The sequence below is a fragment of the Pavona decussata genome, unplaced genomic scaffold (assembly GCF_977016875.1).
Source record: "Pavona decussata unplaced genomic scaffold, jaPavDecu1.1 SCAFFOLD_194, whole genome shotgun sequence".
NCBI lineage: Eukaryota > Metazoa > Cnidaria > Anthozoa > Scleractinia > Agariciidae > Pavona > Pavona decussata.
The window spans coordinates 234,019-255,585 of NW_028145603.1; the positions used below are offsets into that span (position 1 = coordinate 234,019).

The 21,567-nt window shown below is 38.4% G+C and overlaps 2 protein-coding genes across 2 annotated transcripts; both read right to left on the reverse strand.

Moving 5' to 3' along the window:
• Positions 1-2,612: 2,612 nt before the first annotated feature.
• On the reverse strand, positions 2,613-7,806 carry LOC146461829 (uncharacterized). Its single transcript, XM_085086393.1, has 2 exons — positions 7,664-7,806; positions 2,613-3,648 (listed from the first exon to the last, which is right to left on the reverse strand). The coding sequence occupies exon 2, from the start codon at positions 3,642-3,644 to the stop codon at positions 2,742-2,744; it is 903 nt and encodes a 300-aa protein (XP_084942519.1). The 5' UTR covers positions 3,645-3,648; positions 7,664-7,806; the 3' UTR covers positions 2,613-2,741.
• Positions 7,807-11,870: 4,064 nt separating this feature from the next.
• On the reverse strand, positions 11,871-17,057 carry LOC146461830 (uncharacterized protein KIAA1958 homolog). The gene is made up of 4 exons (XM_085086395.1): positions 15,639-17,057; positions 14,694-14,721; positions 13,550-13,612; positions 11,871-11,999 (listed from the first exon to the last, which is right to left on the reverse strand). The coding sequence occupies exons 1-4, from the start codon at positions 16,934-16,936 to the stop codon at positions 11,871-11,873; spliced, it is 1,518 nt and encodes a 505-aa protein (XP_084942521.1). The 5' UTR covers positions 16,937-17,057.
• Positions 17,058-21,567: the final 4,510 nt, after the last annotated feature.

Genomic DNA, 21,567 nt, shown 5'->3' on the forward strand with positions numbered 1-21,567 from the left:
ATCGATGGTCGAAGTTTACTAAAAAACAAACAAATCCAGTCTCCCATAGGAGCCTTTCTAACCAGTCTTAAGCTTTGCATAATTCTCATGTGAATCCGAATTTCAATTTTCGCGGGTAATAGTATTCGCATGCGTAGCTAAAAATAGACCGATCTGTAAAATCGCCTAGGAAAAGACTTAGTATAGGAGCTGTGTGTTGCGTATCCTGGGTGCCAGAGACTTATCATGCGCGGTTGCCAGTTTCCGTCAAGTCTTCGTTTTCGTGGGTTCGACCTTCGGCCAATAAAGTGTTCTCGCCACACCCGAGAAAAAAACCTCTGGTCCTGTCTTCTAGCTTTGACTCGACCCTCCCACGTGAAAAACTCCCATCCTTTATTCTCAATTTCTCACACTTTAATGTTTATGTCAGGTTTATGTACTAAATGATGACTCTGATTGTTCTAGCTGAAGTCAGAGAAAATGCGTTAATTAAAAAAATATAAGCCAAATTATTAGCCAGGTCAAGCTTAATTTGCAAACATCTTTGGGTGAAATGGTGAAGCTTTGCCAAAAGTTGAGATAGAGCTGAGTGGAATTGTACCAACATAAGGCTAGCCAGAAATAAGTTTAAGTTTTATTTCTTGAAGCTCCTTTGTACATAGACAAGCCTTTTTAAAATAGACATGAATCAAAGATACATCGATCATAACTGATCAAATAGGTATTGCAATTTAAGTTCCATCTAAACTAACGACTATAAATCTACCGAATATGCAAATAATGGCAATGATTATGTATCGAATATGAAAAAGTACACCAGTATTAATTACCATAAATACACAAAGTATAGATAATGCCATCAAATAGCTGTATTGAGACTTACAGTTCTATTAACTAGAAATCAGATAACGATTATTATGATCATTCAATGTGTATTGAAATTTTATGCCTTACAGCTCGAATCAGCGAAAATATTTAAATACTATTCACAATATAAACAACCAATTGAGACAAAATGAGCAAGCAAAGTTTCGGTGTCTACATAACATCAGTCTCAAGTTCAGCTAAAGGAAAATGATCTTAGATCAGTGTTCAATTAATTGTTGTTCAACTAAACGCTTAGTAATTTTCTCTAGCCTGAAACACAACATTCCAGACGTAGACTGAGGGACCAATCAGAATTCCCAGTAGGTATATGTATCCGGCGCCAAGCTCGGGAAGAACAGTGTGGACAAGTCACGAGTGGTTTTGGTTTTTGTTTCTCAATGGCTGAGAAAGTATGGCAGGAAATTTATTCACCAATTACAAAAAAAGTTATTTTTCTAATGCTTCAGTTTTGCTTCACTGCGCTTCGTTCGCGGTTTGTTTGCACACGTTTTACCGCGCCCGGCCCCGGTTCATTCAGCTGTTTGCCACTTTTGTGTTTGGTTAGAGTAATTACTTTCAATTGGTTTTGTTTATGGACGTTCAAATGAAAACCGTACTGGTCTATTTAACAATTATTCACCAATGATGCAATGGTTTTATAATTATATCCCAGACCGGCAGAGTATAGCTACCGCCAGTCAATCACTGATAAATTAGAAAATCGTATGCACAAAATCCAGGACACTGCCACAAGGTGAATGACGAATACAATCTTGAGTTTGAATAGCCAATCAATGCGCGAAAAAACAAACACTGTCCACGTAGTTGGTATATTACTAACAGCCCAAATAATTATTTGGCGCTTCGCACTAACATCGGATAAATTACGGGAGTGCATTGTGACCCTATGTGCTGTCATTAATTTATTGGGAAAAGATCATCAACTTTTCTCTTCACGTATGAATCTTTGATCACAGGAAGCTGCCTGGTACAAGATGTGGATATCATACCTCAGTAACATATGATCATTCTCAGTTGTTCACACAACTGAGCTTAACAATCATTTGATGTGTGATAAACTATTACTAGACACGAGTTGAGCGTAGAATTTCTGAATCATTTCAATTTCCGCCCCATCTCGATCTTTAAGACTGAAACCGAGAATTGATACAGAACACAAATTGATTTTTTAAATCAATTTGGTGGAAGGACAAAAGAAAAAAAACATTAAAAATCTCATTCCGGCTGTACTCTACTTCGCTGAAGCCAAAGATGCTCTAATAAAACGATCGTGCATGTTAGCTATACCTACTGTAATAAGAAAAAAATGAAGGAATACTTCCTTACAAAAAGACCAGGTCAACTAGTAACCACCTAATTGACTATAGGCAAATTTTCTATCAGCTACATACCCATTGGCATACGAACATTATGTAATACTTAGAAGAACACTTATAACTTCACTCCTTTTATAGCGTGAAGGTTTTCAAAGACTTCACAAAGACCTTCGCGCTGCTTTTCTAAAATAACCTTTTCCACTCTGCAAAAATGTAACCAAATTGTAACATCGAACGACCATTAAACTTCTCCATCTACTTTTAGACAACCCCACCAATAAAACCGGGAAATTAAAAATTTATATTTGTCAAGATCTCATTCAGTATGGAGCACTTTTAGTACGAATGTAACTTTTAAAAATGACGAACCACACTGCCAAACGTAACAGACCTGTTTTGTTGTTGTTGTTGTTGTTATTGTTGTTTTGTTTTTTTGTTGTTTTTTTAGTTCACTTTACAAGTTCTTTTTCTAGTGCCCTCTTTTTCATTATATTTTAATAAAACTTCAAGCGAGTTACCAAATAACAAAAATTATGGTGCAACAAATACCCTTGATAATCACAAGGGACCAAGGGGAATAACGTCAACTTGTCTTTGCTGAGGTCGAAAAAGTGAAACGAGAGCTCTTTTAAAGTCTGGCATTCTGACTGCATATAAAATAGGATTGACAAGAGAGTTTGCAAGAAACAAAACGCTGAAAGCATAAAAGAGACGAAAAACCACCCACCAAGAAAGAAAAGAATAAACCAGCAGTAGATAATATATCGTAACTGGAAGCCACAGCAGTAAAGACAGCACAGTCATAATGAACAATGTCTTGGTTAGTTTTCTTTCTCTGCTGGCTGCACCATGGTGCTGAGGATGAGCTCCACATGAAAACTTGACAACAATTGACGCGTAAGAAACACCAATAATAAATATACCAAAACCAATCAATGAACCAGTTAAATAAATAGAAAGATAGGAATTTAAATAATAAACTGCAATCGTTAACAGTCCAGTTGTAACCCAAATGATTGTAATAATAAATCCAAACACCCACTTTTTAATCATACGATGTCTAAAAGGACGAAACGTCGCGTGCGTTCTTTCTAACGAGATCGCAATGAGGTTTGTCAGAGAAGCTGCAGGAAACAAGTACATTGAGTAAAAGACAATAACAGAAGGTAGTCTTTGTGTATTCCAGAAGGAGCATGATCGTCCTAATCTCACAAATCGTGTAATTTCTGAACATCCTCCAACAAACATATCTGCAACTGCCAGGTTGATCACCAGGTACATGCTGCGCTTACGAAGACTGCGATTTTTTATAAAAACAATAATTGTAAGGATGTTAAGCGTTACTATAGCAACAGACTCGGTCATGAATACTGTAAGCCAGGCAACGCACTCAGATGAAGAGATCTCCAGGAAACTTGTTTCATTTTGTGTTCCGTTTTGTTGACTAGAAGCATTATCCATCCCTCTGAAAAAAAATTAAATCGATATTTATATATCTTTTAAGTGGAAAAACTAAAAAAGCTTCATGCTTCGATTTCTGGTCTTGTAATTGCTTTATTGTTGTTGTTGTTGTTGTTGTTGTTTTGTTCTTATTAGAAAACTGATTTTTTGATATCTACTAAGGATATAGCAAGAACGAAAATAGGTTGGATGATAAAGTAGACCAGTCAATAACATTTATCATTTTGGAGCTGGCAGTATTGTCTGCGCGCGCTTGTACAATTTTTTTTGCTGCGAAGCCGCCTCGAGCGGCGTAAGCCGCGACAACTAGCCTTCGCTTAAACTTGGTAGAAGTCGACTTCTTATTGTACCGAAAGAGAGCATTACGAGCAACGGAGTCGCGAGCCGACAAAAATGAAAACAGATTTTGGAAAAAATCTAGCTTCGGACAAAATCCTGCCAGCTCCGCGGGTTCTTCAACAATCAGATTATTGCATTTCAAGGCGTCGCAAAACTTAACATAAAAAACACAAAACATCATTCGCTTTGGCTACTATAATTGTACCGTAAAATTTAAACCAATTGTCAGTGCTAAGAAAAGAATACCTTCAAAACATGTTTAAAGTCCATGGGCTACGATTAACAACTTATTTTAAAATAAATTTAGAGGCACGAACAACAGGGTCTTTGTTTTGTGGAAAGGACCAGGTCAAACTACAAAACGACGACCTTCACTAAAACAACTCTTTGTGATACACCAAAAGCCGATACGCAATAAATAGGTTCTGCATTTTGTAGAAAAGGCAGAATCAAACTAAAACAACGAAGACCTTCGCTAAAACACTTCGTCATACGCCAAAGATACGAAATATATAGGCTCTTCGTTTTCTAGAAAAGACCGGGTCAAATTAAAACAACGAAGACCTTCGCTAACTTGACACTTTGTTATACGCCGAACTGAAGATACGAAATTTATAGCGTCTTCGTTTTCTAGAAAAGACAGGGTCAAACTAAAACAACGAAGACCTTCGCTAAAACACTTCGTCATACGCCAAAGATACGAAATTTATAGGCTCTTCGTTTTCTAGAAAAGACCGGGTCAAATTAAAACAACGAAGACCTTCGCTAACTTGACACTTCGTTATACGCCGAACTGAAGATACGAAATTTATAGGGTCTTCCTTTTGTAGAAAAGACCGGGTCAAATTAAAACAACGAAGACCTTCGCTAAAACACTTTGTCATACGCCGAAAGATACGAAATTTACAGGGTCTTCGTTTTGTAGAAAAGACGGATCAAATTAAAACGACGAAGACCTTCGATAAAACACTTTGTCCTACGCCTAAAGATACGCAATTTACAGGGTCTTCGTTTTGTAGAAAAGACGGATCAAACTAAAACAACGAAGACCTTCGATAAAACACTTTGTCATGCGCCGAAAGATATCAAATTTATAGGCTCTTCGTTTTGTAGAAAAGACGGATCAAACTAAAACAACGAAGACCTTCGATAAAACACTTTGTCATGCGCCGAAAGATATCAAATTTATAGGCTCTTCGTTTTGTAGAAAAGACGGATCAAACTAAAACGACGAAGACCTTCGATAAAACACTTTGTCATGCGCCGAAAGATATCAAATTTATAGGGTCTTCTTTTGGTGGAAAAGACCGGGTCAAATTAAAACAACGAAGTCCTTCGCAAAAACACTTTGTCATACGCCGAAAGATACGAAATTTATAGGGTGTTCGTTTTGTAGAAAAGACCGGGTCAAATTAAAACAACGAAGACCTTCGATAGAACACTATGTCATACGCCGAAAGATACCAAATTTAAAGGGTCTTCGTTTTGCAGAAAAGGCCGGGTCAAATTAAAACAACGAAGACCTTCGATAAAACACTTTGTCATACGCCGAAAGATACGAAATTTATAGGGTCTTCGGTTTGCAGAAAAGGCCGGGTCAAATTAAAACAACGAAGACCTTCGTTTGGTGATGCCGTTATCCTTCTGGTCCCAGATGTATTTGGAGAGAACAGTGTATTTGGAACAACAACAATGAGCCTGACAAATGCAACTGCAGGAAGAAAGACCTTTGCCCTCTCGATGGCCACATCCGGCGATAAGAAGATTCAAATAGGAATGACGGAGCATACTTTCAGAACGCGATATAACAACCACAAGCTTTCCTTCAAACACCGCAAATATTCACATGACACTGTCCTCTCCAAATACATCTGGGACCAGAAGAATCAAAAATTTCCCGCTTGTATGGTAATCGGAAAATTTTGAAAAATCGCGCGAGTCTTTAGAAGCTGTTGCCGCCATTGTTCCTGTCATTGTTCCTAAAGGCCATATAAGGTCAATTTTAGGTCGTATAACAAAGCCTATTGTTATCAAAGTTGATCCGCTTTTCTTGATACGGGCATCAGTTACACGATCAAATAGTCCATTATCAAACGAGCAAATCCATATCACGAACATCCATCACGCTGCAATTTGTGCTTTTATGAGAAGCTCTGCATCCTATCTGCTGACAAATCTATCCTCCTTAACAAACGATCTGAGTTAATTACCAAATGCAGGCATGAAAATAAATTCTACGCAGCCAATTAGAAGTAAGATTGCTCCAACCGCAACCAACCGAGTAACTGTGGTACATTTTCTATCTTAAATTTATATTTCACTCTGCATGTTTTTGCATCGAGCACTCCTGCGACTGAGTGAAGCAATCATTGTATTGTTTCTTTGTTTAATTCAATATTTAAGAAGAGATAACGAAGAGACAAAATTCTCTGTTACTCCGAGTTTCGTGCTCACGCACTCATCAGACAGTATTTAATTTGATGAGTGCGTGAGCACGAAACTCGGAGTATCAGAGAATTTTGTCTCTTCGTTATCTCTTGTTATTCAAAGCTCTACACGGCTTAAAAAGTGTATTGAGCACTGTTTAACGGCTTTAGCCACTTTATTACACATAATTCAATATTTATATACCTTTTACGTGGAAAAACTGAAAAAGCTTCATGCTTCGATTTCTGGTCTAGTAATTGGCTTTTTGGTTACTAGAGAACTGATTGCTTTCATATCTACTAAGGATATAACATGAACGAAAATAAGTTGGATGATAAAGTCGACCAGTCAATAACATTCATCCTTTGTAGCTGGCGGTATTGTCTGCGTGCGCTTGTACAATTTTTTTCGCTCCGGCGTAAGCTGCGACAACTAGCCATCGCTTAAACTTACTAGAAGTCGACTTCTTATTGCACCAAAAAAGAGAATTTCGAGCAACGGAGTCGGAGGTGACAAAAATAAAGACAGATTTTGGAAAAAAATCTAGCTTTCTGCCAGCTCCTGTCAGCTATTCAACAATCAAATTATTGCGTTTCAAGGTGACTCGGAACTTAACATAAAAACACAAAACATTATTCGTTCGTGGTTATTATAATCGTACCGTAAAATTTAAACCAATTGTCAGTGCTAAGAGAAGAGTACGTTCAAGACATGTTTAAAGTCCATGGGCTACCGGCATTAAGCAACTTTTATAGAAATGATTCTAGAGGCACGAAAAACAGGGTCTTCTTTTTGTGGAAAGGGCCCGGTCAAACCACAAAACGAAGACCTTCACTAAAACAGCGCTTTGTCATACGCCGAAAGACACGAAATTAATAGGGGCTGGGTCTTCGCTTTGTAGAAAAGGCCGGGTCAAACTAAAACACCGAAGACCTTCGATAAAATTTGTCATACACCGAAAGACACGAAATTAATGGGGTCTTGCTTTGGTGGTAAAGACCGGGTCGAACTACAAAATCACAACTGTTTTGCCTGTTATAGAGCAACCAAATTTTGAACTACTAAAGAGAATAGAAACCCCTGTCGCATTCTAACTTGTGAGCAAAACTAGCTCGTGTGTAACCAGGTCTTAATCTACTACCACTACCGAATTGAAACGGCACATTTCGCTCGCAGCTCGTAACATCACAAAAAGACAGCTGACTTGGTGTTCTTTATCAAGTTTTTCGGTTCCCTTAGATTAAATAGCTTACCTGAGTGAAGGTTGCTGAGCGTGGTGATTCTTGTTCAGCTATTCAGCGGAGAACAAGCCTACCTCGGAAAACAAACTGAAAAAAAGGACAATTGAGAAGGATACGTGCTCAGTTGAATGATGTTACCCACATGCAGAAATAACAGTTGCCTGAGTAGACTTTTAAACTTTCTGCGAAAGCAAATTGTCAATAATTTACACGATAATTTGTTCAATTTAGCGGCAAAGTAGAATTAAGTTCATTTCTTGCGCGGTATATTTACCGTCGGTTGCATGGACACAAAGCAAAAAAAAAAAAAATTTTAATAAGGTGCGAAACAGGACGTCCATGCCGCCAAACATTTAAAGTTTGACAGCCGTTAAGCAAACTGTCATGTCAGATCAGCGCGTTCCACCCATAAGCTTCTTTCATTTTTCTCAACTTGAAAGCATATTTCTCGCTCAGAAACAGCACACTTGCCTCCAGAAACTTCTTAACATCTAAAAATTCTTGCAAAGAATATTTGGTTGAGCGAAAACAAATCAAGTCGACAACAGCCGCCTACTTCAAAATGTAAACAATGACGTCAGCAAAGATTCTCTTAAGTTTCTTCACTGTATATATAGTTTTTTATTTCATTGTTATTTCCCGTTATTATTATTTTTTTATATTATCACATTTTGCTCATATAATGAATACCCTCTGATATTATCCTGCCTGCAAAAAACAGCCCATCGATGGTCGAAACTTCCTTAAAAGTTCCATTGCAGCTGTTCAAGGCTGGCATTTAGATTTAGCCTGAATTGAATGCCTTTTCTTAAATTAGGTCTTATTGATCATGTTTGTGGGTTATAACTAGTAAATGCTAATCACAACCGTATGACTTATCTCAACAATTATTGCTTTCATTTGTTATTGAAAGGTAAGTTTTAGATAATTGCTGTTTCTTTTTTTTGCGGTAATTTGTGATGAAAGTTTCCACTTTTGGATCTTCGTTTAAATATCAGCTTCATTAGCTTTCTGGTAGATTAAAATGATAAAACAGCTGCTTGGAATAAATTATATCTATGTGGAACCTGCTGTTCAAATCAACATTTGAAATATGCTTTACTAAGCAAAACGACGCAGATTCGGTTAGTAGACCATCAGCCTTAAGACTCAAGACTCTGTGAGGTTGCCATGGGGTAATCGCGGGTACATCAAGGTACCCGAACACAGCGAACCTTGCGTGAAATAAGCATTAACGTCCTGTATGTTCACGCCATCTTCTGCACTCTAATAATATAGTAAAGCCTAATTAACCTCAGCTGGAGACATGTAATAGCCAAGGGGTGCACCGTCCTACACAGGTAATTAGCGGTAAAGTAGAATGAAGTTCTTTTCTTGCGTGGTATGTTCATTGCTTTCATAAAAGAACTATTATTCATATTGGGATAAAAACTAGACTTAGTAGACTGACTTAATTAGACTGAATTCCTCGTAAAAAAGGTTAATATCAGTTTTCAGTGATCTGAAAAGTCAGATCAATAACAGATTCTTGCTAACATGTAAAAGATACTTGAGGTGCATCACCAACCGTATCCTCTTTCCCGCTGGACAAAAAATACATTGTATCACCATGCACTGATAAACAACCTCATACCTTATGTCACCTGATATCCTCTTGTACGATAACCGCTCTGGTATAGCGGCTCTCTGTTTAAATATTTCGCTTCATTAGCCTACATTAGCATAAATTAATGTAAAGGACAAAACTTGCTACTAAAAGATAAATGATGATGTTCATAAATTGAAAAAGCTTGGCAATATTAACATTTTCTTAGTAATTTGTGCGTATCCGTTGTAGGTTAAACAGTGTATTGATAAACGAACGTTGTAAGTACGAAAATATGCATAGCAATAGATTATGTTCTTTATGAATTTCAGTGTTATGAAAGAAAAATTCTCTGAAAATATTCAACATGTCACACCAATATTTACACTGACTGACTACCAAGAGTGACATGTTCTTTTAGTTTAGAGTGTCCATTTGTTCGGAGCTGGTTGTTTGATATATGCTAATGAGGCAAAATGTAAACAATGACGTCAGCAAGGGTCTCTATTAGAGTTTCTCCATTGGATAGCTTTTATTTTGTTACTATTTCCCTTTATTGTTATTTTTCATGTTATTATGTTTCCCCCATAATTTATAATGAATACCCGCTGATATTATCCTGTCGTCAAAGGAAAACAGACGATCGATGGTCGAAGTTTTGCAATAAAGCTTCCATTGCAGCTGTTCCAAGGTCGGCAATTAAGGTTTAAGGCTGGTTTCCATACGATCGCGGATCGCAGATCGCAGATCGCAGATCGCAGATCGCAGATCGCAGATCGCAGATCGCAGATCGCAGATCGCAGATCGCAATAAGGTCTGCGATCGTCTGCGATCCTGCGATCGTGATCGCAGACGATTGCAGAAGTAGTTTCCATATGATCGCAGACGATCGCAGACCTTATTGCGATCTGCGATCCGCGATTATATGGAAACCAGCCTTTAGCTTGAGTTAAAACCATTTTTTTAACTCTCATGTTGTCATAAGTTCAGGCTTCGATAGTCATGTTTGTATGCTCTAACGGATACATGTTTATCACAATCATATTGAATTTATCCGGGGCCAAAATTGTTCCTTTTATGTGTTGTTTAAATGTCCTGCTGGAAACGAGGAGGGAGGATTTTTCTTTTTGGTTTAACCGGCGCCGTTCGTGCGTATTTTTTTTCCTGGTTCTGGGCCCCAAAACGGAGCTCGGCAGTTTTTCGCCTTTGTGAAAGAATGACTTACTCAAAACGGCTTCAAACAGTTTTTGAAAGTTTCAATCCTGGGAACCTGAGCCATATTTTAAAAAGTCCCTGCATGATATTTCCGCCAAAAATTCCTCAAAAGGACATAACTGGCCCCTTAATGATCTTGCCTAATTACATGCGTCCACATGCATACATACTACATAGGCAAATAAGATCTTCCGAACAGATATTCCTGCGGGAACAATATCACTGCTGAGTGTCCCTGGAGAGTTTTTTTGGAGTTACTGGGGTACAAAATCACTCTTAAACTATCATGTGTCAGAGAAACTTTGCAGAAATGTCTCCTCAAATTTACTAAAAAAGAGAAAAGCAGCACGTTTTCCGCTTATTCTTATTACGTAATAAGGTGAATCGAACGCAACATTGATATGATCAGTGATTAAAGGCCAGACACACTCTTCTAAGTATCTCACCAGAAATGAGCTCGGTGGGGCAGCTGATAGCAGAAACAACTTGTTGGTCAGGGTTATTAGGTTTATAAATTTTAGATTTAAAGTAAATGAATTCAGTTTTTGGACGTTTCACCGCCATATTTATTTTTAGGTTGAAGTTTCCACAAATCTAGTCTCCGATAGGAACCTTTCTAACCAGTCTTAAGCTTTGCATAATTCTCATGTGAATCCGAATTTCAATTTTCGCGGGTAGTAGTATTCCCATACGTAGCTTAAAGGAAGAGTTTCACGGTGCAGCGCATGTGCGAGCGATGACGTAGGCGCTGTCAAGCTTATTGTTTTTGGACCAATTAGAAGGGAATACAAAATACCGGCGGGATACGGCGGGCAAGTCTTACTGAATTTGCTGGCGTAAAATAAAATTGACCGGCCAATGTTTCAGTCACGTTTCAGAAAGAAACAAAAAGGTGCTCATGTAAAACACATGGGGATTTTTGCAACGCTTTGTGCAAATGTCTCACTACTTCCAAGAAATGCCAGAACTTATGCGAACGCATTCGGTTTTATTTAAGTACAATGTATTGCAGTATATCTTGCGGGCATGGATTTTTTTGATTACGCTCGGTTCGAAAAGCCGGGACGCTCCCTCAAAGTTACGTGCTTAGGACCAGCATTTCATCAGCACTCAGTGATAAACTAACTATAGTGTGTTTGTTCGATAGCCTGATTTTACTAGACCAGCGAGAAGGCGAAGAACGAGAAATCCGCAAGCTTCAAGAAGCGATGCAACCGTTTAGTAACAACAACACTGAGCGTCCTTCCGAGATGCTGGAATCAATGCATTTGAAAAAACGTAGCTGTGGTGGCAGATCAATACTGCGTTTGCCATTCGCAATAACCATAATTTTATAGATAAATGAATAGATTTTGTAGTTTGCCGCAAATCTTTTGTTTGTTTGTTTGTTTGTTAACCACACAGGACTTCTACATCCGCTCAACTGTCCGCTTTTACTTCGGTGCTTCCATAGAGTCCGCAGAACGTCCCGTCGCCGGTCGGCCACGACGTTTCCTTTGACCCGCCATCGACTAAACTGTCGATTTCGGCGGCTAAAATTCTTTCAACCTTACGACAAAACGAACTTATATTTACAAGCGGAAACACTACATTACAAAAAGTGGAGAACAAAGAGCGGATGATCAAAATTCGGGCACGATTTTAACAGATTATTTCACCACAAGCTCACGTCGAATTTAGTGTCACCCGTACAATTTATTTCTGAGCGGGTCTGCTCGTGCACGCGCTTAACCGTGAACATCGGCCTTTAAAATAGACCGATCTGTAAAAACACCTAAAAGGCTAAGTATAGGAGCTGTACGCTCCGTACCCTAGGTGCCAGACACTTTTTTATGCGTGGCTTCCGGTTTAGGTCAAGTCTTTGTGGTTCAGCCTTCGGCCGAAAAAGTGTTCTCGCCGCGCGCGACAAGAAACCTCTGGTATCCAGGATATACGCTCCGAGTATAATGGTCTCCTGTCTTCTAGCTTTGTCTCGACCCTCTCACGTGAAAAACTCTCATCTTTTAATCTCAAATTCTCAGACTTTAATGTTTATGTCAAGTTTATGTACTAAATGGTGACTCTGATTGTTCTAGCTGAACTCAAAGAAAATGCGCCAATTAAAAAAAAATTTTAGCCAGGTCAAGCTTAATTTGCAAACATCGTTGGGTGAAATCGTGACGCTGCGTGGAATTGTACCAACATAAGGCCAGCCAGAAATAAGTTTAAGTTTTATTTATTTATTGAAGCTCCTTTGCACATAGACTAGCCTTTTTTTAAATAGACATGAATCAAAGATACATCGATCATAAAAAAATCAAATAGGTATCGCAATTTAAGTTCAATCTAAACTAACGACTATAAATCTACAAAATATACAAATAACGGCATTGATTATGTCAGTGTCGAATATGAAATAGTACACCAGTATTAATTACCATAAATACACAAAGTACAGAATCTCAAGCAGTTTAAGGCCTGGGTTAAGGGCTTTTAAGAGGAAAAATGGTTTATTCGAGATAACTTTAACAAATTCAATGGCACTGAACTGAAATTTGGCAGATAAAAAGCTCTTACCATTCTCAAAATTTCTAAGCATAATAAGTACTGCTATAGATCACGTGTCATGTCACGTGGTCGTTTTTGTGAAAAAAGCAAAGATTTGACAGGTAGGCGACGGTTTTAAGAGAAAACATAAAAAAACGCGTTTCTATAAAGATTAAATATCTCCATCGCTTTACGTTTGGAATGATCGTTCATTGTTCTCCAGAAAAATTTGTCAGGACAAAGGTCATTTCTTAGTCCACAATTCAACCTTTGATTGTTAATTTCTCCAATTTAAAAACTTGAGGACAGTCATTCCAAACGTAGAATGTTCAATATTTTAAATCTGCTTCGGAAACACTAATTCAGTTATCTATATGAAGAAAATTCGTCGCCGTATCGCCGATTTACGAAATTGTAACTTTTTTGTCACGTGATGTGTCACGGGATCAAAATTATACTTTAACGCAAAAAAAGACATCGAGTTTTTTTATTCAGGGATATTTTCATCCTGTTCTAGACAGACAAACCGAAGATATAGGGGATCATTCATAATTTCTGAACACACTTCAAACCCAGGCCTTAAACTGCTTGAGAATGCCATCAAATAGCTGTAATGAGATTAACAGTCCTGTTAACTAGAAATCAGAAAACAATTATTATGATCATTCAATGTGTATTGAAATTTTATGCCTTACAGCTCGAATCAGCGAAAATATTTAAATACCATTCACAATGTAAACAACCAATTGAGACAAAATGGGCAAGCAAAGTTTCGGTGTCTTGATAAGTCAGTCTCAAGTTCAGCTAAAGCAAAATAATCTTCGATCAGTGTTCAATTGATTGTTATTCAACTAAACGCTTAGTAATTTGCCCTATCCTGAAACACAACGGTCCAGATATAGACAGGGACTAATCAGAAGGCCCTGGAAAAACAGATGGTAGGTTTTCAAAGACTTCACAAAAGTTCGCGCTGGTTTTCTAAAATAACATTCATCTTTGCAAAGTTGTAACTAAATTGTAATATCGAACGACCACTAAACTTCTCCATCTACTTTTAGACTACCCCACCACTGAAACCGGGAAATTAAAAATTTATATTTGTCAAGATCTCATTCAGTATGGAGCACTTTCAATACGAATGTAATTTATAAAAAGGACTAACCACACTGCCAAACACAACAGATCTGGTTTTTTTTTGTTGGTTTGTTTTGAGTTCACTTTGCAAGTTCTTTTTCTAATGCCCTCTTTCTCATTATATTTTAAATCAACTTCAAGCGAGTTACCAAATAACAAAAATTATGTGCAATAAATACCCTTGATAATCACAAGGGACCAAGGGGAATAACGTCAACTTGTCTTTGCTGACGACGAAAAAGTGAAACGAGGGCTCTTTTAAAGTCTGGCATTTTGATTGCATATACACAGTCACAATCAACAATGTCTTGGTTAGTTTCTCCTCTCTGCCGGCTGCACCATGGTGCTGAGGATGAGTTCCACAAGAAAACTTGACAACAATAGACGCGTAAGAAACACAAATAATAAATATACAAAAACCCATCAATGAACCAATACATAGCTTGGTTGGAAAGTAAATAATAAGTAGCAATAATTAACACTCCAGTTGTAACCCAAATTATTGTAATAATAAATCCAAACACCCGCTTTTTAATAATACGATGTCTAAAAGGACGAAATGTCGCGTGCATTCTTTCTAACCTGATCGCAGCGAGGTTTGTCAGAGAAACTGCATAAAACAAGTGCAATATGTAAACGGAAACGAGAGGAGGAAGTCTTTGGGTATTCCAGAAGGAGCATGATCGTCCTAATTTCACAAATCGTGCGATTTCTGAACATCCTCCAACAAGCATATCTGCAACTGCCAGGTTGATCACCAAGTACATGCTGCGCTTACGAAGACTGCGGTTTTTTATAAAAACAATAGTTGTAAGGATATTAAGTAATACTATAGCAACAGACTCGGCCATGAATACTGTGAGCCAGGCAATGCACTCAGATGAAGAGATCTCCAGGAAACTTGTTTCATTTTATGTTCCGTTTTGTTGACTAGAAGCATTATCCATCCCTCTGAAAAAAAAAATTAATTCGATATTTATACATCTTTTATGTGGAAAAACTAGAAAAGCTACATACTTCGATTTCTGGTCTTGTAATTGTTTTTTTGTTGTTGTTGTTTTGTTCTTATTAGAAAACTGATTGTTTTCATATCTACTAAGGACATAGCATGAAAGGAAATAGGTTGGATGATAAAGTCGACCAGTCAATAAGCAATTATTGGATGAGGTTGAGCATGATAGCGAGAATTATCAAGGCCGAGGTTTGTGTTATCTGCCGAAGCCGAAGGCTGAGGCGGATAACACAAACCGAGGCCTTGATAATTTCGCTATCATGCGAAAACCGAATCCAATAATTGTTTTATTATACAATTATAAATGTACAAGCGTTGAGACATTTTACAGAACAACAACAAAGTAAGCCACGCAATGACACGTTTCAGTGTAAACATCTTTATTAATGACAGCCGTGAATAACGTGTAAAGCGGAATTCAAAAGGTTTACAGAAAGGATTTAAGCTTAAAACATCTGAAAACGTTTCAGGAAAAACTGAATCGAATTGAACAAAATTCTAAAGTTAAGTTGTACGGTCTTATGAAAAATGTTCCCGATTTGCGTTTAATAATTTTGTTGACATTACAGTTGAAGAAATTAAAATTTTTCGTTATCTCTGAATGAGAGTTCTGTACAATAAATTCCTCTTGAGAAAGGCTAATAACAGGAGATACCTGGTGCGGATTAATAGCCACTTCCTCACCTCTCACCTCGCACTCTGTCGTCAGGGTTTCCGACATTTTTCTCTTGGTTGAAATGTCAGTCCTGCTATAGCTCCGAATGCTGGATTCATTTCTGTGCCCGCTCACCGCCATGATATGCCTTGCTTCGAACCCGGACTTGTCCAGGATTGTAACCGCCGTTGCCCTGATCGAGTGATTGGTGTAACACTTTGAAAGTTTGGCTTCTCGAGAGATCCTTTTCATTTTTTCACCGAGCAAACGCTCTCCGACAACCATGTTATCGTACCACACTTGATCAGATATGCCGGCGTTTTTCTTCGGCCGCTGAAACAAAAATTCGTTTGAGGGATTCAGGTGCTGTATGTACCGTTCAAATGAAGCCACAGGACAGTGTGGTCCTGGTTTCTCGAACATCACGCCTCCTTCAAATCCTTCATCATTTTCTCGTCGGTTCTTTGTGAGTTCATCTGTTGTTTTGCACACATATTTTGCACCTATGCCATCCGTGCTGAATGAAAAATCAGCTTTTTTGAGTTCACGAAGATTTTGCCTTCCTCGGCGACAAAAGTACAACATAACCTCGAAAAAAACTTTGTTTTGAAGCGTTTCCGGGCTGTTTTGGTTAAAAACATCGCTTTCGTACAGCTTTTTAAGAACTTCTTCGCAGATCGGTGGCGTGTGTTCGACCTTGGCGAGCCCTTGTCGTTTTAGTTCAACGCACTTGGCGCCAAAAACTTTGTTTGCCTCGGCAAATGCTGGATCGTTTATTATATCGAAGCCAAGAGTCGCCTTGAAGTGTCTGCCCAGTCCAAATCTCAGGCTGTTGAGAGTGCTTTTGGAATAAGAAGTTCCATCGACTTTTCTAGCTTCGGCATAAAATAGTTTGAGAACGTTACTTATGCCATCTTTGGTTTGCGGTTCAAGAACTTTCTTCTCCTTCAAATACTGCTGTAAAACTCTAAGAGCTGTCTTGGTAGCTCGTTTGGTGTTCTTTGCGTCCTTGTCGTCAACAAGGCGTCCTAAATCCGCTTCTGAGACTGACGCGAATCTTGGAGCGGACTCCGCCATGACAATCTTGCTCAAACCGCCGGCTAGCTTGTCAGGTGACGAAAACCATTGTCTGCAAAAACGCGTCATACCTACATGCATAAACGCCAGTGTCTGTAGATGTGACGCGATGACACAGCGCCATCTAGAATTAGCGGGGTGCTTTTAGCCAATCAAAATTGAGATAGCATCAGCATTGTATAATAATAACATTTATCATTTGAAGCTGGCAGTATTGTCTGCGCGCGCTTGTATAATTTTTTTTTGCTACGAAGCCGCCTCGAGCGGCGTAAGCCGCGACAATTAGCCTTCGCTAAGACTTGGTAGAAGTCGACTTCTTATTGCACTGAAATAGAGCATTACGAGCAACGGAGTCGCGAGGCGACAAAAACGAAAACAGGTTTTGGAAAAAATCTAGCTTCGGACAAAATCCTTCGCTTAAACACTTTGTCATACGCTGAAAGATACGAAATTAATAGGGTCTTCGTTTTGGAGAAAAGACCGGGTCAAACTAAAACGACGAAGACCTTCGCTAAAACACTTTGTCATACGCCTAAAGATACGCAATTTACAGGGTCTTCGTTTTGTAGAAAAGGCCGGGTCAAACTAAAACAACGAAGACCTTTGCTAAAACACTTTGTCATGTGCAGAAAGATACCAAATTAATAGGACCTTCGTTTTGTAGAAAAGGCCGGGACTAACTAAAACAACTAAGACCTTCGCTTTAACACTTTGTCATACGCCCAAAGACACGAAATTTATAGGATCTTCGTTTGGTGGAAAAGACCGGGTCAAACTACAAAATCACAACTGTTTTGCCTGTTATAGAGCAACCAAATTTTGAACTACAAAAGAGAATAAAAGCGGCTGTCGCATTCTAACTTGTGTGCAAATTTAGGTCGTGTGTAACTAGCTCTTAATCTGCTACTACAACTGAATTCAAACGGCACCTTTCGCTCGCAGCTCGTAACTTCATAAAAAATTCGATTTCCTTGGCTTAAATGTCTTACCTGAGTGAAAGATGCTGAGCAGTAGTTATTCTTGTTCGGCTATCCGGCGAAGAACAAGCGCTTCCAAAATGTAACTCGGAAAAAAGCTGAGTAAAGAGCAATTGAGAAGGATACGTACTCAGTTGAATGATGTTACCCACATGCAGTAATAACAGTTGCCTGAGTAGATTTTTAAACTTTCTGCATAAGCAAGTTGTCAATAGCTTCCACGATAATTTGTTCAATTTAGCTTTATAGTAGAATTAAGTTCATTTCTTGCGCGGTATATTTACCGTCGGTTGCATCTAAACGTGGACACAAGACAAAAAAAATTCTAATAGGGTGCCAGACATGACGTGTTTTGCCGCCAAACATTTGAAGTTTGACAGCCGTTAAGCAAACTGTCGCGCCACATCAGCACGTTTCACTCATAAGCTTATTTCATTTTCCTTAACTTGCAGGCATATTTCTCGCACAGAAACAGCACTTTTGCCCCCAGAAAGTATTCTTAACACCTAAGAATTCTTACAAAGAACATTTGTTGAGCGAAAACAAATTAAGTCGACAACAGCCGTCTACTCCAAACGTTGAATGTTTGGCGCCAAAACAGTCATGTTTGCATCCAATTAGAACATCTTTTTTTTTTTCGCGTGTACACGCTTAGTACACGCTTTGCTTTCATAAAAATACTGTCATCCACATTGACATAAAAACTAAGGTGTTCAATTACACTAAGTCACGTTAATATCAGGTTACAGTGATCTGAAAACTCAGATCAACATCAGATTCTTACTAACACGTTAAAGATACTTGAGGTGCATCAATAACCGTGTCCTCTATATGCAGTTTGACAAAAAAGACGTTATATCACCATGCACTGATAAAAACAACCTCATACCTTATGTCACGTGATATCCTCTAGTACGATAACCCCTCTAGCGGAGGCTTATTAGCTTGAAAATGTAAACAATGACGTCGGCAAAGATTCTCTTATAGTTTTTTCATTGTATAGTTTTTATTTCGATGTTATTTGTCGATATTATTATTTTTTCATATTATTTGAGTTTCCTCATATAATGAATACGCGCTGATATTATCCAGCCTGAAAAAAACTGAAGACACAACCCATCGATGGTCGAAACTTCCTTAAAACTTCCGTTGCAGCTTTTCCAGGACTGGCATTTAGATTTGGCCTAAATTGAATGCCTTTTCTTAATTTAGCAAGACCAGGTCTCATTGGTCATGTTTGTGGGTAACAAATGGTCCAACTGGTACATGTCGATCACAACCGTATGATTTATCTCAAAAATTATTTCTTTCATTTGTTATTGAAAGGTAAGTTTTGGATAATTGCTGTTTCTTTTTTGCGGCAATTTGTGCTAAAAGTTTTCATTTTTGGATCTTCATTTAAATATCAGCTTCCTTAGTTTTTTGGTGATTAAAATGATAAAACTGCCGCTTGGAATAGTTCATATCTATCTGGAACCAACTGTTCAATTCAAAATTTGAACTACTGATTGCGTTAGCAAAACGACGCAGAATCGGTTAGTAGACAATCAGCCTTAAGACTCGAGACTCTGTGAGGTGGCCATAGGAGAATCGCTGTTACATCAAGGTACCCGAGCAAAGCGTACCTTGAGCGAAACAAATATTAAGGCCCTGTATCTACACGCCATCTTCTGCACTCTGATACAGAACAGCCTAATTAACCTCGGCTGGAGACATGTAATAACCAACGGATGTACCGTCCTACACAGGTTCAATATTATTCCGAGTGGCATTATACCTTGCACGATAATTTGTACAATTTTGCGGTAAAGTAGAGTTAAGTTTATTTCTTGCGTGGTATATTTATTGTCTTTATTGCTTTCATAGTTTGACATAAAAACTAAAGTCTTTAATTAGACTGAAGCCCTCGTATGAAACGTTATCATGAGTTTTCAGAAATCTGAAAGGTCAGATCAAGAACAGATTCTTACTAACATGTAAAAGATTCTTGAGGTGCATCACCAACCTTATCCTCTATTCTGTTGGACAAAAAATACATTGTTTCGCCATGCACTGATAAACCTGATAAGAGAAGCAGAGACCGATACAACGTAGAATTACGGTTTAAAGGTTACTATATTTCGGCTGGCCAAACCAGCCTTCTTCAGGTATAATGAAAATTTACATTGGGACACACGTTTATATAGCTGACAAATATTTGCGCAATAGCGGAACTACGTAAAACTAAATTGATTGACAGTAAATATGAAGCAAATGAAATAATAGTAACAAAAAATAAAAAATAATAAAAGGAAAAAGCTAGTACATTTCTTCGCGAATATTAAGGCCATGCGGAGAGAGTGTTCTGCCTTTTGAGATTAAAAAGGCTTCCCTGGCCTTACGGATTGAGTCTCGGTTAGAGTAGACTTTTTCTATGGGGATTAATTGCATGTCGTTAGCGGTGTGGTTAGGAGCGGTGAGGAAGTGTTCTGCGGCTGTGGTGGGTTTAGATTTAGTGTTAGGGTTATCTATGGTGCGGCGGTGTTCATTAAAGCGGTCTTTTAAGCGTCGTTTAGTCTCTCCTATGTATTGTAAATTACAGCGGTTACATTGGATCATGTAGATTAGATTTTTAGTTTCACAGGTCAGGTTAGATTTGATAGGGCGCGTTTCACCAGTGGAAAAGAAGGTGTAGTTAGTGAGACCATCAGAAATGTATGGGCAAGTGGCGCAATTTTTACCGCAACGATAGGAGCCGGAAGGGAGTTGTGGGTGGGGATTAGTCGAGTTAGAAGAAAGTTTAGCCGAAACCAGTAAGTCACGTAGGTTAGGAGATCGTCTGAAAGCCACAACAGGCAAATTTGGAAAAACCTTTTTGCAGCGGTCAGACGAGTGCAGTAAATGATAATGTTTTTTTATGATGTTGGAGATGTGAGGAAGCGATGGGTTAAAAGTCGTAATAAAAGGTACACGCGTAGGTTTGTTCATGTCTTTAGTTTGTAAAGCGAGTCTGCGTGGGATGTTGGCGGCACGTTGTATTTGTTTAGTGACAAAGTTTCGTTTGTAGCCTCGTTTGAGTAGGTATGTAGTAAGTTGTGCAGTGCGTATATTAAACGTTTCGTCAGTAGAACAAATACGTCGTAAGCGGAGTGCTAGACTGAAAGGAATAGCATTTTTTGTATGCAGGGGATGGCAAGATGAATACAGTAGATGTTGGTGTTTGTCTGTAGGTTTAGTGTACAGGTCAGTGCTGATGTTACCGTCGTTCGTTAAAGAAACATTAACATCAAGGAAAGATACGTTAGTAGAAGAGTGCGAGCTAGTGAATTTAATGGTAGGGTGAATGTTGTTAAGATAATCGATGAAGATTTTTAAGTTATCCAGACCTTCAGTCCAGATCATAAAAATATCATCAATATAACGAACTTGACTCATTTGGATTTCAACCGTAGATCTTCATACAGATCCGATTTTACCTGCTATTTCTTCACTTCATCATGGGCATTGACATCGCTTCATGGAGAATTTGCATTGGGTCCTTTACACATTTTACTCATGCTTTGGCATCTACTAGTACGCTTTCCAATTCAACTGCAGCTGTCAAGCAGTCGTCGCCCAGACGTTCTACTCTTTTCGTGGCATTTGTCATTCTGGCCCTCGCTTCCTCACTTACAATATGTATGGATATTGAACCCAATCCAGGACCTCATCCTATTACCCGTACGACCAGACAACCCACACCAGCTGCCTCAGACC

Bases quoted from the DNA above. Each gene is read 5' to 3' on its own strand.
- LOC146461829 (XM_085086393.1), bottom strand. From the start codon at position 3,644: ATGGATAATGCTTCTAGTCAACAAAACGGAACACAAAATGAAACAAGT.
- LOC146461830 (XM_085086395.1), bottom strand. From the start codon at position 16,936: ATGCATGTAGGTATGACGCGTTTTTGCAGACAATGGTTTTCGTCACCT. The intron at 13,613-14,693 runs GTTAGAAAGAAT...TCTGATTTCTAG, and splicing joins ACAAACCTCGCTGCGATCAG to TTAACAGGACTGTTAATCTC. The intron at 12,000-13,549 runs GTTTGAAGTGTG...TTTTGTCGTAAG, and splicing joins TCAAGCAGTTTAAGGCCTGG to GTTGAAAGAATTTTAGCCGC.